Raw genomic sequence first — 14,151 nt, forward strand, 5'->3', positions numbered from 1 at the left:
CTGAGTACTGCTGTTGTGCTCCTTGGAATAAGTGAGAGAGGTCTTTAGGCTGAAGTCAGGGAAGTGTGAATTTGAAGGGTGTTATGCAAATAATGCTTGCTTTGAAAATGTGCTGGACCCAAGGGAGGTTAGTGGGAAGAAAAAGGAGTACCCTAAGGGCCATGCCCTGCCCTGTGATGAGGTTGGTTTGTGTTGCCAGAGCAACTCTATAGAGCCTGGTCCTCAGAGTATTTCTTATGGCTTGGAGCTCCCATTGCAACTGCCAGAAGTCATTAGTGCAGGAGACAAGGAAGAAGAAAAGGCTTTAACGTCCTACTCAGTAACTAGCTCCCAGTGTCCAAAATAGCATAAAATGGAAATAGTCTAGCAGTGCCCTGTGACATGGTGGTTATCTGGGTCATAACAGGTTATTTGTATCCCATCCTTGGTCTCCTCTGACCAGGACCTAACCTGGTGGCCAGAGGAAATGGAGTCTGATTTTTGAAATATTAAATGTTTTACCACACAGTCTTCTGGCAGTGGTCTGAGCTAGATTTTTCCCCTAAGGGATATTAAAGCTCATTTGCCTCAGCAAATTTAAAGCTGGTGTAAATTACTGGGCTCTTGGCTGAGGAGCCTGGAACCTCCCATTCCTCTCCAGAAGCGACTGTCAGTGAGCAATCCTGTTTTGAGATACCTCCTGCCAAATCTCACTTTGCAAGGCTTACCGCCCTCCTGCTGCCATTGTCACAGCAGGCTCTGGGAGTAGTTGTAACTATCCCACTTCATGAAGGGGCTGCTGGCAGTTGCAACCTGACAGCTCGTTCCCCCATATATGCATGGCTGTGGTGGGCCACGTGATTCTTGTGCCTGAAAGTGCACAACATGCAGGGAGCCTGAGAGCAGCCTCTAATGAGCTGCTTGCAGATGCTGTCCCCTTTTGCATGGAGTTTTGTCCTCAGAAGACTGTGAGCCCCTTCATGCAGAGTGGATTTCAGTGGACACAGGAGGGAGTGGTGCATACTGTGACTTTTAGTCTGCACAGGCTGGCATTCACAAGGGGTCTCGGGAATTTGCATTTTATATCCAACTTGCGTCAAGTGACATGTGTTTGCTTCCTTCTAGGAGGCAGAAGAAGACAGCCTCTCATGCTGTGATGGAGCTGGAGAGCACCAAGGATTGCAGCCAGGCCAGGAAGCCTCTCTTCTGCCCTTCCCATCCCACGGAGGAGCTAAAGCTGTTTTGTGAGCAGTGTGATCACCCTGTGTGCCGGGATTGTGTTATAGACAGACACCGGAAGCACCGCTATGACTTCACCGGCAATGTCATCCACAGGCATGGGGATGCCCTGCGGGAGCTGCTGAAAAGCACCCAGCAGCACATGGGCACCTTAGAAGATGTTTTAAGTCGGATTGATGACATGGGCAGTGCCATCCACAGTCGCATGGAGACTGTGTCTGCAGAGATCTGTCTGTTTGCCAGTGGGTATGTGAAAGCGATTGAAGAGCACTGTGACCGGCTGCTGAAGCAGCTGGGGGATATGAAGGTACAGAAGGAGAACCTGCTGCACTTGCAGAAGGCCCAGATGCAGCAGCTGCTGTTGGACATGAGAACAGGCGTGGAGTTCACCGAGCATTTGCTGACAAATGGCTCGGACCTGGAGATCCTCATCACCAAAGGGGTGGTGGCAAACCGACTGGCAAAGCTGAATGGCATTGCTTACAACACCCACCCCAGCGTGGACGATGGGATCCAGTTCTCTCCCCAGGAGAGGGCAGGGCAGTGTTGTGGCTATGAAGTTTTTGGGGCCATTCTCAATAAAGTGATTGATCCAGCCAGATGTATTCTGCATGGGAAAGGTAATGGGGTGCTGTACAACAGCTGAATGGGAACGTGCTGCTCCCTGAAGTCACCTCTCTGTTCTCTGTGCCCACGTGGCGCGCAGCATAAGGCAGTGCTGGCTCCCTGCTGTCCAGGCATTGACTAGAGACAGAGGTGGAGCCCTGCCAGCAGCTGCATTCCTTGCTGATGGCCTGTGGAAGCTACACTGGACAGGGAGCCAGAAAGCTATCCCTATCCAGATGTGCAGAGCATACTGGCACTGCCCTCCACAACATGACTGATCTCAGCTTGGGGCTGAAGTGCGAGCAGAGCAACCCTTAAGCCAAAGATCTCAGCTTCCTCAGGGGATGGGAATGGTGCCTACAATGACAGGACATGGGCCAGGCAGATCCCCTTTGTGGCTGAGCGAGGAGGTTTGTTCCTCTTACAGCTTCCGCTGAGATTGCCATGGGAATAACTGGCATCAATGGTTTCATGGATACTTGCTTGCTAAGGACTTAGAGCAGGACCAGCAAACAGATAACGTTCAGACCAGCCCACAGAGCACAGCCACCTCTAGTCAGTAATGGCCTGTGTGGGGCAATGAGACAGACCCCAGGCTCATTCGATTGTTTCCATGCCAAACTGCAAATGCTGATATCCCTGGGGTGCCACACTGCACAGTGGGGCTGTTCCTCCTCCCTTCTGGTTGCAAGGTGCAGCCTGAGGCCTTCTGGGAAGATGCCAGATGGGGTCAGAGGGGTGGGCAGCAAGACCACCCTTGTTCTTACAGACCTCCTGGCTAGGCCTGCCCAACACCTCCCAGCGCCTATGGCTGTCCACTCTCTCTTGGTTCCCAGTGGTGTCTTTACTTTTCCCTGTGGGTGGAAGGATTCGTATACCCACCCCAGCAGCAGAGTCCTGGTTGTGCTCTGATGGGACTACAACACTGCAAAACAGGTGGGAGGTGGCAATCATGGCAAGTGTGAATCCTTTCTGGTCCTGTTTCTCTGCCTTGCAGACCTCTACAGTGCCCGTCAGAACGAGCTGACTGGCTTTACCCTGCTCTGCAATGACACCATGGGGGAGCGGATGCAACGAGGAGGAGAGGCCGTGCGGGTCACCATCACTCACAAGGACAAGAGGGACTGGTGGGTACTTCACCCGAGAACTCTACAGTCACTGGGCTTGCCTTTCTGTCTCCCTTACCCTGCAGGTGGGAGGGTGTGCTTCAGCATGTGGGTCAGAATCTGTAGGGGTAAAGGCATTGCTCTTCCTCCCACCAGTGTAGCAGTGCTTCCTACTAGTTGTATTTGAGTGTGTGAAGCTTGACAGTGTTGGCTCAGATTTGTATTGACTCTTTGGGTGATTCTGACTTCTTAAAGCATTCAGCTCTCAGTGGGTGTTAGACATTGTCAGAGTGAGCTGTTGCTCCTTCCCACACCTACCAGTGGACAGCCAGGGCTCTTGCTTTTATTAACACCTAACGAGCATAAAACATCACAAATGCAGAATGACTGTCCCAAATCAGAGAGACAGTGCACCAAGCACAGGAGCCTCTGACAGTTCTAGTTCATGTTCTTGAGAAAGAATCTGTGTTGGGACTTTCTCAGGCTTTCTCCTGTATTTGCAGGCATTGAGCACTTTAACATGTTTTCTAGCAAAAGCAGGGAAGACCTCACTTGAGCTTCTGTGTTTCCACAAGGACAATGACCAACCAGAAAAAAATATTTTGCAGCTGTTTCCCAAGTGCACTTGTTACTACAAAGCAGCCAGGGACAAGTGCAGAACCAATTGGGGATCCCTTCTTAAGAAAAGCCACTATTCTGATTTATAGTACATACAATGTAGCTGGAGCAAGAGGCCAGCATAACTTGTTCAGGGAAGCTGTTTGTGGGGTGACCTGATAACAAAAGGGACAGGATGCTGACTCCTTGCTATGTATGTGCTGGCTGCACAGATGCTTATCAGTAGAGCATCATTGTTCAAGAATACTTTTCCAATATACCTTCCTTCTTTAGGTGAACATATGACGCAGGAAGGTGTGCACATGAGGATTGTATAGATTTTGCTCGATGGGGTAGAGGTCGCTGTGGCCACATTAACTCGATTTCTTGGACATGTAATTGCTACATCAGTTACTGGAAGTCTTCTGGCTTTGGGTTGAGACACAGCAGCTACAGAAGAACTTGAAGTATCCACCACACAGTTCGTGGCAGGAAATGATGCGGGCAGCTATATTGATGTGAAATGGGAGGGTGGGGAATATGGCCTGCAAATATTAGAAACTGTCATGTTATGGGGCATGAGAGACTAATTAGTGGAGATTGGGTAGAACACCTTCCTTTGTGCAAAGCTGCCTGGTAATTGTCTGTGGAGAGCGCTTTCTGTCTTTATGTGAAGCAGGCAATTGGTCCCTAAGTAACTGGGTGACGCTTTCTCCCTGGCACTCTGTCCACCAGCATTCCCTGTGAAACTCAGCGAACTTCACTGTGGAAAAGGAGAATTTACCAACAGGGACTTAGAACAACTCAAAGCACTGAAGAGAGTTGGTGTCATTGTGTTTCGGACAGTGGTTGAAGTGATTCAAACCTGCCCTGTTTATGTCCTGTCATATTTATGGACTCTTATGGAGGTAACTGCTCTCTGGAGTTGTGAATTTACCCCATTTTGGAGGGCTCTTATCTGATGGGATAATCTGACCTGCAAATGTGCTGTCTTGCCACATTCGTGTGCTCAGGGTCGCTACAAATCCTTGCAGTGCAGCTAGCTTTGTGTGACTTCCTTTGTATGGTTATTGCAGCTCCTAGCAGCACGTGTATGTGAAAGATACTTGGTGCTTGAGCGCTGCTCATGCATCCTGTTAGGCTCTCTTGAGACTCACAGCTGCTGAATAAGGTTGAGGATAAGGAACTGATCACAGATTTAGGCCAAACTGTGGTTCACAGGTAGAGCAATTTTCTGCCAGTCACTGACCTCTGGGACTTCTCTCTGTTCATAGTGCAGTCAAGCCAACAGTGTGTGATAACGGTGATGGGACCTACCATATTTCCTACAGCCCTGAGGAGCCAGGGTTATATGCTATCTGCGTCTATGTGAAAGGACAGGATGTACAGGTAGTGTTCTTGTTTCTCTTGCACTGCTTCTTCTTTACCTGCTTTGCTTTTCCAAACATTTGCTTTAAACCTGTCTAAGGATTGCTTCTACTGCTTAGGAGTTTGAGACTGGGCTTAGTGGTCTATGACTGACAGGATCACTTGGTTGGTTTTTGAAAATGCAGACACAATATCCGATAGCATCCACTGCAGCAGCCTCTTTCCTTGCTTGTCCTCTGCAGGGCTCTCCGTTCACTGTGATGGTGAAAAGCAAATTCCGTGAACACCAAGGTGTGTTTCACTGTTGCACGTTCTGCTCAAGCGGAGGGCAGAAAGCTGCTCGCTGTGCCTGTGGTGGGACCATGCCCGGTGAGTGCTCAGCTTTCCTCATGCTGATAGTGTCAGGAAGGTTTGTTGCATTTGGTTCTCCCTTGTATAGCTAGGTGTGAGTAGATACTCCAGCCCAACTCTTGCCTTGCACATGCACCAGCCCTGTGGCATCCCATGTGTACATATCTTCTGGTAGGGTGGGACTGCAACAGTGAGAAATGCAGCGGGACATGCTAAGGGTCTTTGTAGTCCGTGCCATAGACAGACACCTGAGCCAACTCTGCAGGAGATGGGACAAGGCAGCTCTGTCTTTCAGCCCTTCTCGGTGAGGCTAAGCAGCACTGCATCTACACTGTTCCTGTTCCAGTGCTGGCAGGTTGGGAGCTTGTGGACTGTGTCATATGGTGCCCAATGCTGTCATATGGAGAAGACTCACTCCTCATTTAGAATGAGAGTTCAACTCCCTTACTTCTTTAATCCCAACCAGCTGCCCTGTCCTTGACCTGCATGCATCATCGTATGTTTTGTGTGTGTCACTGTAGAACCAGCCGCCTCCTTTTTCTGTGCTTAATGTCTATCTACCTCTGGCCACAGCTAGCAGTGGCTGGCACAGGGTTCTGCAGGCCTGTGTCTTGCATTATTCAACAGGCAAGGGAACAAAAATCTTCACCTTTCCCCAGTGACTGGAATGGGAAAGTCCCCATCGGTTGTTTTCCTTTCTGTATGGAGCCCTGGCAGTTACGGTCTTGAATAAGCTGTGTTCTCATCAGCATGTGCCTCCCTGTCTTAGACAAGTTCTGGGGCTGAAGCACTCTCTGAAAGCCTCTGACATGCCATGATTTTCTGGCCCACTTTTGGCTGAGCTGATGGTGCCTTTTCTCTTGCAGGTGGGTACCAAGGCTGTGGCCATGGACACAAAGGTCACCCTGGCTGCCCCCACTGGTCATGCTGTGGACAAGTGAAGGAGAGCTCAGAGTGTTTGGGTGGGCCACCCAGTGACACCTTGCAGAGGAGTTTGCTCAGGACAGTGGCGCTCTAAGTCGCCGGGTGAGCTCCTGTGAGCCCAGGACATTGCTGCTGGCTGCTGCACAAGCTGCACATACCACGAGGATTCCTGCAATCACTGCACAGCCTCGCCATCAGAAACAATGTTGTGATGGGTACAGACTGAGAAGGAGGAATGAGGGAAAATAAAATTGTGCCTTATAATTCACCCGGGGATGTGTATGCAAAATTGTTTTGTGCCTGAACAGGAGTGAACTCTGGGAATTGTACTGTTTTTGAGGTACAGTTTTGAGGACCTGAGATTCATGGGGTCAGGCTCTAAGAGAAAACTCAGCCTGAGCAGTTACCTCATGGGAGGAGACAAGATATGTCTCATTCTGCAGGATTGACAGTCTCTGCTGTCCTTCTTGATGGGGCCAAAGCTGCTTGTTGGGGCACATTCCAAAAGGTTTGTGTTTGTGACTTGGAAAGGCTTGGCAGCCTGATTATGGCTTCTGTCTCACTTTCAGATATGTGGCTGGATTCTGGCCTTGGATGTACACACATAACACAGTCACACACCTGGGAATTGCTGTTGTGTTTGCAACTCTTATATTTTCTCCAAGTAAGCTGTAGTTTCATTACACTCTCCCTGCAAAGTAGGAGCAAGTGAGTTAGTAATACATCTGAAGGAAATCCAAGGAAAACCCATGGTGCTGATGAGAATAGGAATTAGAATACTGTCCGTCCAGTCTGTGTGTTCTCTGTGGAGATGGTGTGGGACATAGTGCTGCTGGGGGGTGATGCAGGAGCCAGGAGAGCACCCAGCTCACTAAGGGAAGATACGGGGACAGTTTGAGCATCAGTAGGAGCCATAGATGCAAGTTTGCAGGTGTCTGTACTGAACTGGGGCAACTAGGCAAGAGCAGGAGGAGATGGAATACAGCAAAACTCCTCTATTTGGCTTGTGCAGTCTTGGCAAGGCTCTGCTTTTAAAGGGAGACCTTGTCCCATTTTCCACAGTGAACGAGGGATGTATCTCCTGCCCTCGTACTCATTGCCAACCTATAGTTGGTGAAATGGCATCTGTGATGAGGAGGAAGAGACATTTTCCTGGAAGGGCAATTGCTAACCTACTGATCACTGCCTGCTGCTTGCCTGGGTGAAGCAGACACCCTGGATACCTCCCTTTACGAAACACATTGGTGTGTCACTGAGTCTGGGATGACTCTGGGAACGCTACTGCCCTGGGGGTAACCTTGCTGGGAGGTGCATGTTGCTAGACGCTCCTAATGCTGCCTGAGTAGCTGGGGACAAAAGTCTGACTGTTGGGGACTTGAGGAGAGGAATGCTGCTCCAGTGTCAACAGTAAGGACTTGTTCTTGCTTTCTGACTGATGATAGCTGGCTTGTAAAAAGTAGAAAGCTGTGCTGTCTGTTTGCTTTCTCAGACCTAGAAGACCATCGCCTGTTGTTCATTTCTCTTACAAAGGCAGTTTTGGAACCTCTTCTTCCCAGCAAAGGAGATAGATATCCTTATGCAAATGCTGTTTATAGCTTTCCATTCATCATCCAGAAAGGGCTGTCAAACAAACGGGGAAGGTTAGGCAGTTTAAATCTCCAAGTTAGGCAACTGAAGTCTCCAAGTTGCTGACTCTGAAATTTCAGAGCAAAAGCTTGAGTTAACCTTTATTGGAACAAACAGTAACTCAGTCATGTCCTTGCTATATGCAGAGTCAGTGCTCAGTATAGAATGTGAAGTAAGATGAAATGCCTGATTTTCTCTCTCTTTCTACTTCTTGCCCACAACCCCTCCGCTCCATGTGTTGTTTTTTCTTGGAGCTTCCATGCTGTATTGCAGAGGGAACACATAAGGATGGCACAACCTTCTAGGTGCATAATTTCTGTCTAAAAACACCTTAGTCCTCTCAGACAGAGGAATGTGTTTTTTCTTTGTGTTAGGCTTCTCTTACACACCCTGTCGCTGACATTTTCCGAGAAGCTGCTTCTGAGAATTACATTAGCAAACATCAGGGAACAGAAGTTGGCTTGGGCTGAGCTCTAAGTTTGACATGAGAAGGGCAGTCTTCAGACAGCACGGGGTACTAATCCTGTCAGAATCAGGCCCTTGTACTGATTTTTTTCTTTTTGTTAGACCTGAAGGCTCAGTCAGTCCCAGGGATTATAAAATACTGACCAGCTACCACTCTGTTTGAACAAAGAGGGCTGTGCATGAGGATAGCTTGAAGAGTCTTGTGCAGAAAAGACATTTAATGCCTTAGTCACTTTGTGGGCGTTAGGTGCAAGTGTCCTCCCATTATTTGGAAGCAGACTTTGTCCTCAGTGTTCATTACTCTGAATGCTTTGCCAAATTAGTATATCCTACTGATCTTCTGGAGTCTTACATTGGACCCAAACAGTCATTCCCAGAAATGGCTTCCAGTGCTCTGTTGGTAAACAGCCTCGGGCAGGAGGTGGATTAGGACATGTAGTCAGTCTGCTGGGCTACGTGATGATATTTCTGACCAGCTGGTCCTTGAGACAACAAAGGTATTTTCAAGACAGACATACATGCAGTGCTGACAGAACTGCCCTGGTAAATATAGATATTTTTCCCAGGACAAAAGCTCTTGCTAATAAAATAGTCTCCAAAGTTTGGAAACAAAAAAAAAATGGGGATGAACATGAGGAGGGGCTTTGGGAGACAAGCGAAGGAGGACTCACTCTCTAGATACGGAAAAAAGAGCGTAGCTGGAAGGAAAAACAAAGCAAGATCAGGAGACTGTAGACAAGCTGGAAGGGGCCCAGCAGCCTGAAAGACTCCATGTAGGGTGCCTCTAGATGCACCCCTTCTCAGAGGAGGCAAACCACACTGGTGACATGACTGTGCTTGTAGCTCTGTGCATGAGTGTCTAGTTTGTCCCCAGAAGATCACAGTGCAGAAGTTGGCTCAGTAGGGCTTCTTGGCCTTCCCATAGCAGAAAGTGATTCACAAGGGTGCACTGACCATCTGCAATGTCATCTCAAGACAGACCCTGGCACTGGCTTTCAGGTGGTATAGAGGACTTTGTCTGTTTCCAGCCATGGGTGGCTCACCACCTCCCTGTTTTTGAGAGATGAGGGCTTGCTCTGAGTGCTGCTGCTTAAAGTTTGCCTTCAAGGGCAGGTGAGGCCAAGGACAGGTAAATCTTATAGGGCAGTGCCAAATTCTCCAACTTCCAGATCACTAGTATTCTCATTTCTGGTGCTTCTCAAGCATTTCTTAACACCGTTGTTACAGATGTGGGATCACAAGGCTGGAAAGATGTCCAATATTTTTGGCCAAATCCCCAAGATAGTTTTCATCTTTTTCAGCCTGCTGGTGCTCTTGAGTGCTCTGCTGAACTTGGCTGCTTGTTAACTTCCCACAACTCCATCTTCTCCTGGTTTTCCTCCTTCACTGATAGCTCCTCCAGTATTCCAGAGACATTGAAGTAAAGTGTGAACTTTCTGTAAGTGAGGGAACTCTTCTGGCATAATTATTATTCATGAAGAAAGAAACATGGTCACAGATCCTTCATTTCTTTCAGAAATATTCTGAATACCTCTTGGGGTTTTTTTAGTACAAACATATAGAGAGGAGTAGGCTCCAGCGTGAGAGCTGCTCAGTAATTAATGTGGTGTTGCCTTGGTGAGTGGAACTTGTCCTGGTCCTACCAGGGCTGCCTGTGCCTGAGAAACAGACCTGTTTTTCCAACGTGGAAGTAACCTGATTGTTGACTGCGATGAGGTGTGCTGTGGCTACAACCCAGAGTTAAGTGTTGCTGAAAGGGGATACCTCGTCTGTGCACTGCACCAAAGGTGGCCATAAATCAAGTGTCATTGAGGGCAACAGGATATTTCTTAATGTGCATTTCCCGCGAGGCCGCTGTGGCCTGGAGCTGTTCTTAGCTTCTAGTAATGCTCTGCTGGATTATGAGAGATTTAGTAATCAGTAGAATACTACAAAGTAAATAAGAATTCTTTTTTTTTCAGATTAAAAAGGGCTATTCCATGCTAAAGCAGAGGGGAAGTGAAAACCACATGAAGTCTGCTGTAGAGGTGTAAACCCTTACAGCAACCTGAGAGCGACAGTGATTCTCAGGTGGAAGATTTCCACTCCTCAGTTTCATTCAGAGGCCAGAGGATGAAGGATGTGCTTTCAGTAACATCCAAAATTGAAGTATTATCAATACGTCCTGTTCACACCTCTGCCATAGACCTTGTCCTCTGTGTGGAGACCAATTAACTTTGCAGTTAAGCACTCACACTGAAGTAGGACAGCTGGATAGCCTCCTCCCTGCAAGTGTTCAAGGCCAGGCTGGATGGGGCTTTAAGCAACCTGGTTTAGTGGGAGGTGTCCCTGCCCACAGCAGGGGGGCTGGAACTACATAATCTTTAAGATCCCTTCCAACTCAAACCATTCTCTGATTCTGCGATGATTCTAAGAGTAAACTTCTGCCCCACCAGAAGTATCACTGGGTGTGACACTCCTCAGACCACATGGGGAATGAATTCAACTCCCTAACCTGACAGGAAACCATTTGCTTTCTAATTGTACTTTGTTTCCTAACAGGTGAGTAGGCTTACTGGAGGTTCAGATCTGTGCTCTCATCAGTGCAAAGTGGTGGGACGTGGGAGGAGGTTCAACACAAGTTGTAACATGTAATTTCATCCTGGCATGAGGAGGCTGAAAATGGTGAGTCCTGGGTGTTAAATGCCTTGGAATAGAGTTTGCTGACGTAGTTTCACCTTCCAGCCCCCTCTCTGCTGTCTAGAAGTCTGTCACTCAACACATCTGGCTATATTCATCCACTGTAGAAGTGAACAGGCTATTTTGCAGCTGAACTGTAGTCCAAAAGACTAAGCGTAAACTTCCGAAATTGCACACTTACACAGTTAGAAGGCTGCAGTGCTCCTCATGGCATCATAAGCCCTTCTGAATCTTACTAAGCCTTTGCAGCTAGTTTGGTCACTGATCAGCATTAATCAGTCTTGATTTTACCTTCTGGTTGTTGCAGAAAAAGTACTTTTTTTTTTTTAGGTGCTGGACTATTCTCAATTCCTCTGTACACCCTCAGCTCTGCATGGGAAACCTGGTCACTCTCACCAAACATCCAAACTTGCTGGAGATGACTATGGACTGTCAAGAATTCCCCTTCTCCCATCCTCTATGGAACACAGTCCAGACAGAGATGACAGGATACACAGGTTCCCGTTTGGGGTCGTGCAAGCTGGCTTCCCTTTCTGCTCCTTCGCAATCTCCCTGCCCTTCTCAACATCTTATGCCCAAGAGCTACTCATCCTGCTCCCAGGCTCGAGTGAAACCAAGCACAGAGGGAAAGGCTTGCAGGGTCTGTGCCGGTTTCTTTCCTTCATATGTTTTAATGTCCACTATAATGGCAGATCTAAGAGCAGCAGGTGCTGGCCTGGGAGAGCAGAAATAGGTCTGGAGGAGTTCAGTGGAAGAAAACAGCAATCAGGAAGGAGGCCACTGCCGAACCTATGTGCCTGAGCCTGGAGAGCATCTTGGTACAATACAGAGAATCATAGAATGGCCTAGGTTGGAAGGGACCTGAGAGATCATCTAATACAATCTCCCTGCCATGGGCAGGGACGCCTCTCAACTAGGTCAGGTTGCTCAAGGCCTCATCCAACCTGTCCTTGAACACCTCAAGGGAGGGGTCATCCGCAACTTCTTGGGACAGTTTGTTCCAGAGTCTTGTCACCCTCATGCTGAAGAATTTTTTCCTAAGATCCAATCTAAATCTGTTTTCCTTTAACTTAAATCCATTTCCCTTTGTCTTATTGGTGGATGCTTTTGTAAAAAGTCCCTCCCCAGCCTTCCTGTAGGTTCCCCTCAGGTATTGGAAGGCAGTTATCAGGTCTCACTGGTGTCTTCTCTTTTCAAGGCTGAACAATCCCAGTTTCCTTAACCTATCTTCATAACAGAGGTGCTCCAGACTCTGGATCATCTTTGTGGCCCTCCTCTGAACTCATTAGAACAGATCTATGTCCCTCCTACGGTGGGGACACCAGAACTGGATGCAGTATTTGAGGTGGGGTCTCACAAGAGCAGGGTAAAGGAGAAAATCACCTCTCTTGATCTGCTGGCCACACTCCTCTTGATACATACCAGGATGCGGTTGGCCTTCTGGGCTGCATGAGCGCACTGCTGGCTCATGTTGAGCTTCTCATCTATCAACACCCCTAAATCCTTCTCTTCAGGGCTACTTTCAACCCACTCTGTGCCCAGTTTGTATTTGGGCCTGGGATTAGTCCAACCCAGGAGCAGGTCCTTGCACTTTGACTTGTTGAAGCTCATGCAGTTTGCACTGGCCCACTTCTCAAGCCTGTCAAGGTCCCTCTGGATGGCATCTCTTCCCTCAAGTGAGTCCACGGCACCACGCAGCTCAGTGTCGTCGGCAAACTTACTGAGGGTGCACTCAGTGCCGTCACTCGTGTCACTGACAAAGATGTTGAACAGCACTGGGCCCAGAACAGACCCCTGAGGAACTCCACTTTTCACTGGTCTCCACATGGACATTGAGCTGTTGACCACGTGGACAGGAAAGGAGAAGATGCACATTGCAAATGGAGTCAAGGAGGGGACCTTGCAGATGGGACCTCTCTGCCCAGTGCCAACAGCATAATTTGAGATTTTGGCAAGGAGACCTGAGCTAGTCCTGGATATGACGCAACCCATCAGTGATGGGTAAGCTGCGAGAGACTGCTGAACTCTGACTCCAGGATTAGCTGGCTACCAAGCCGTGAGCTGTGTTATTTTTTGTTTTAAATGTGATATTGTTCTTTAATAGATGGTGTAGAAAGTCTCTCCTTTTGCCCAGTGACTAACCAGAGCTCCCTGCTTTTGGTGGGGGGAGCTGAGATGCTCACTGCTTCCTCATTCCTGAGAGTTCAGTACTTGGACTTACCACTCCTTAGCTGAGTTCGGTTATTTAAGCAGGACTGCCTGGGAGAATATACCATGAGAAGGACAGGGGCTGTGCCGAACAGTGTGAAACCTTCGGGAATCTAGTGTTCCGCTGGTCTTCATATGCGCTGTGACCATGGCATCCCAAGGTCACCTCATTTTCTGGAGGTATGGTATTATCTGCACCTGCTTTGGGAGAGGGGAGGGGGAAAATTGCGTTCTCCAGCCTCCTCGGCTGTATCACCCTACTGCCAGGAGCTTTCAAGACAGCAGTTCTTGGCAGCTTGACTCTATACTGTGCTCACCCAAGCTACTTAAATACAAGTACAGCTTCTTACATGCAATCAGTAAGGCCATTTAACTGTCAGACATCCATGTGCAGGTCATTGGCTATAGTGAGGATGGAGGTGCATGTCCTAGAAACTGTGCATGGCTAGAATACGCTACCTCATGTTTGAATCCTGTGGTTGGGCTATCTGTCGCTCAAGAAAGGCTCTGTTTCTGCTGCTGCAGGTTGAGGTATCAATGGCTTGAGGAAGGCTCCCTCTTGCTTCTGCTGGCCCTGAGACAGTGGCTTGTGTTTCCATCACATATGGGGAGATAGGTAGAAGCTGTCTTACAGCAAATTTCTTTGCTGTATGGATGAGTAAGAGCTGGGAAGATGTGCAAGCTGATTTGTGCCTCTTGTTTCAATAAGCCTATTTCATTCGGTGCTGTTGACCAAGTCCTGGTGAACTATGGTCAGAAAAGAAAAGTATGAGGGGGAAGGCCATAAAAATATCTGCCTCATATCCCTATCTCCTGATGAATCGAGAATAAACCCCAACAGATGGATAAAGGAAAAAACTTGTTTCAGCCTTTGATGAATGTGGGCCAAGCACCTACACCTGACTGCTTGAGCAGAGACACTAATAAACTGCGTCTCTTCGTCCCAGGTGTGGGCTTTTCTAGGCTCGATGGAGGCAGAGGCTCCAGAGTGGTGAGACATTCC

General features: G+C 48.3%; 2 protein-coding genes across 2 annotated transcripts in view; both read left to right on the plus strand.

Moving 5' to 3' along the window:
• Positions 1–6,264, plus strand: part of TRIM45 (tripartite motif containing 45) — a gene marked incomplete at its 5' end in the record, with an annotated part of 7,689 nt that extends 1,425 nt beyond the window's left edge. Inside the window, 5 exons of the mRNA XM_009870615.1 lie at positions 1,105–1,838; positions 2,822–2,951; positions 4,802–4,916; positions 5,138–5,264; positions 6,113–6,264. Of these exons, the coding sequence (XP_009868917.1) occupies positions 1,105–1,838; positions 2,822–2,951; positions 4,802–4,916; positions 5,138–5,264; positions 6,113–6,264 (1,258 nt within the window). The remainder of the gene's footprint in view (positions 1–1,104; positions 1,839–2,821; positions 2,952–4,801; positions 4,917–5,137; positions 5,265–6,112) is intronic.
• A 7,032-nt stretch (positions 6,265–13,296) lies between these two features.
• The window catches only part of VTCN1 (V-set domain containing T cell activation inhibitor 1), a 7,514-nt gene continuing 6,659 nt past the window's right edge, over positions 13,297–14,151 (plus strand). The window contains exon 1 of the mRNA XM_009870626.1: positions 13,297–13,328. Within this exon, the coding sequence (XP_009868928.1) occupies positions 13,297–13,328 (32 nt within the window). The remainder of the gene's footprint in view (positions 13,329–14,151) is intronic.

This window comes from Apaloderma vittatum, unplaced genomic scaffold (assembly GCF_000703405.1).
Source record: "Apaloderma vittatum isolate BGI_N311 unplaced genomic scaffold, ASM70340v1 scaffold17910, whole genome shotgun sequence".
Taxonomy (NCBI): Eukaryota; Metazoa; Chordata; class Aves; order Trogoniformes; family Trogonidae; genus Apaloderma; species Apaloderma vittatum.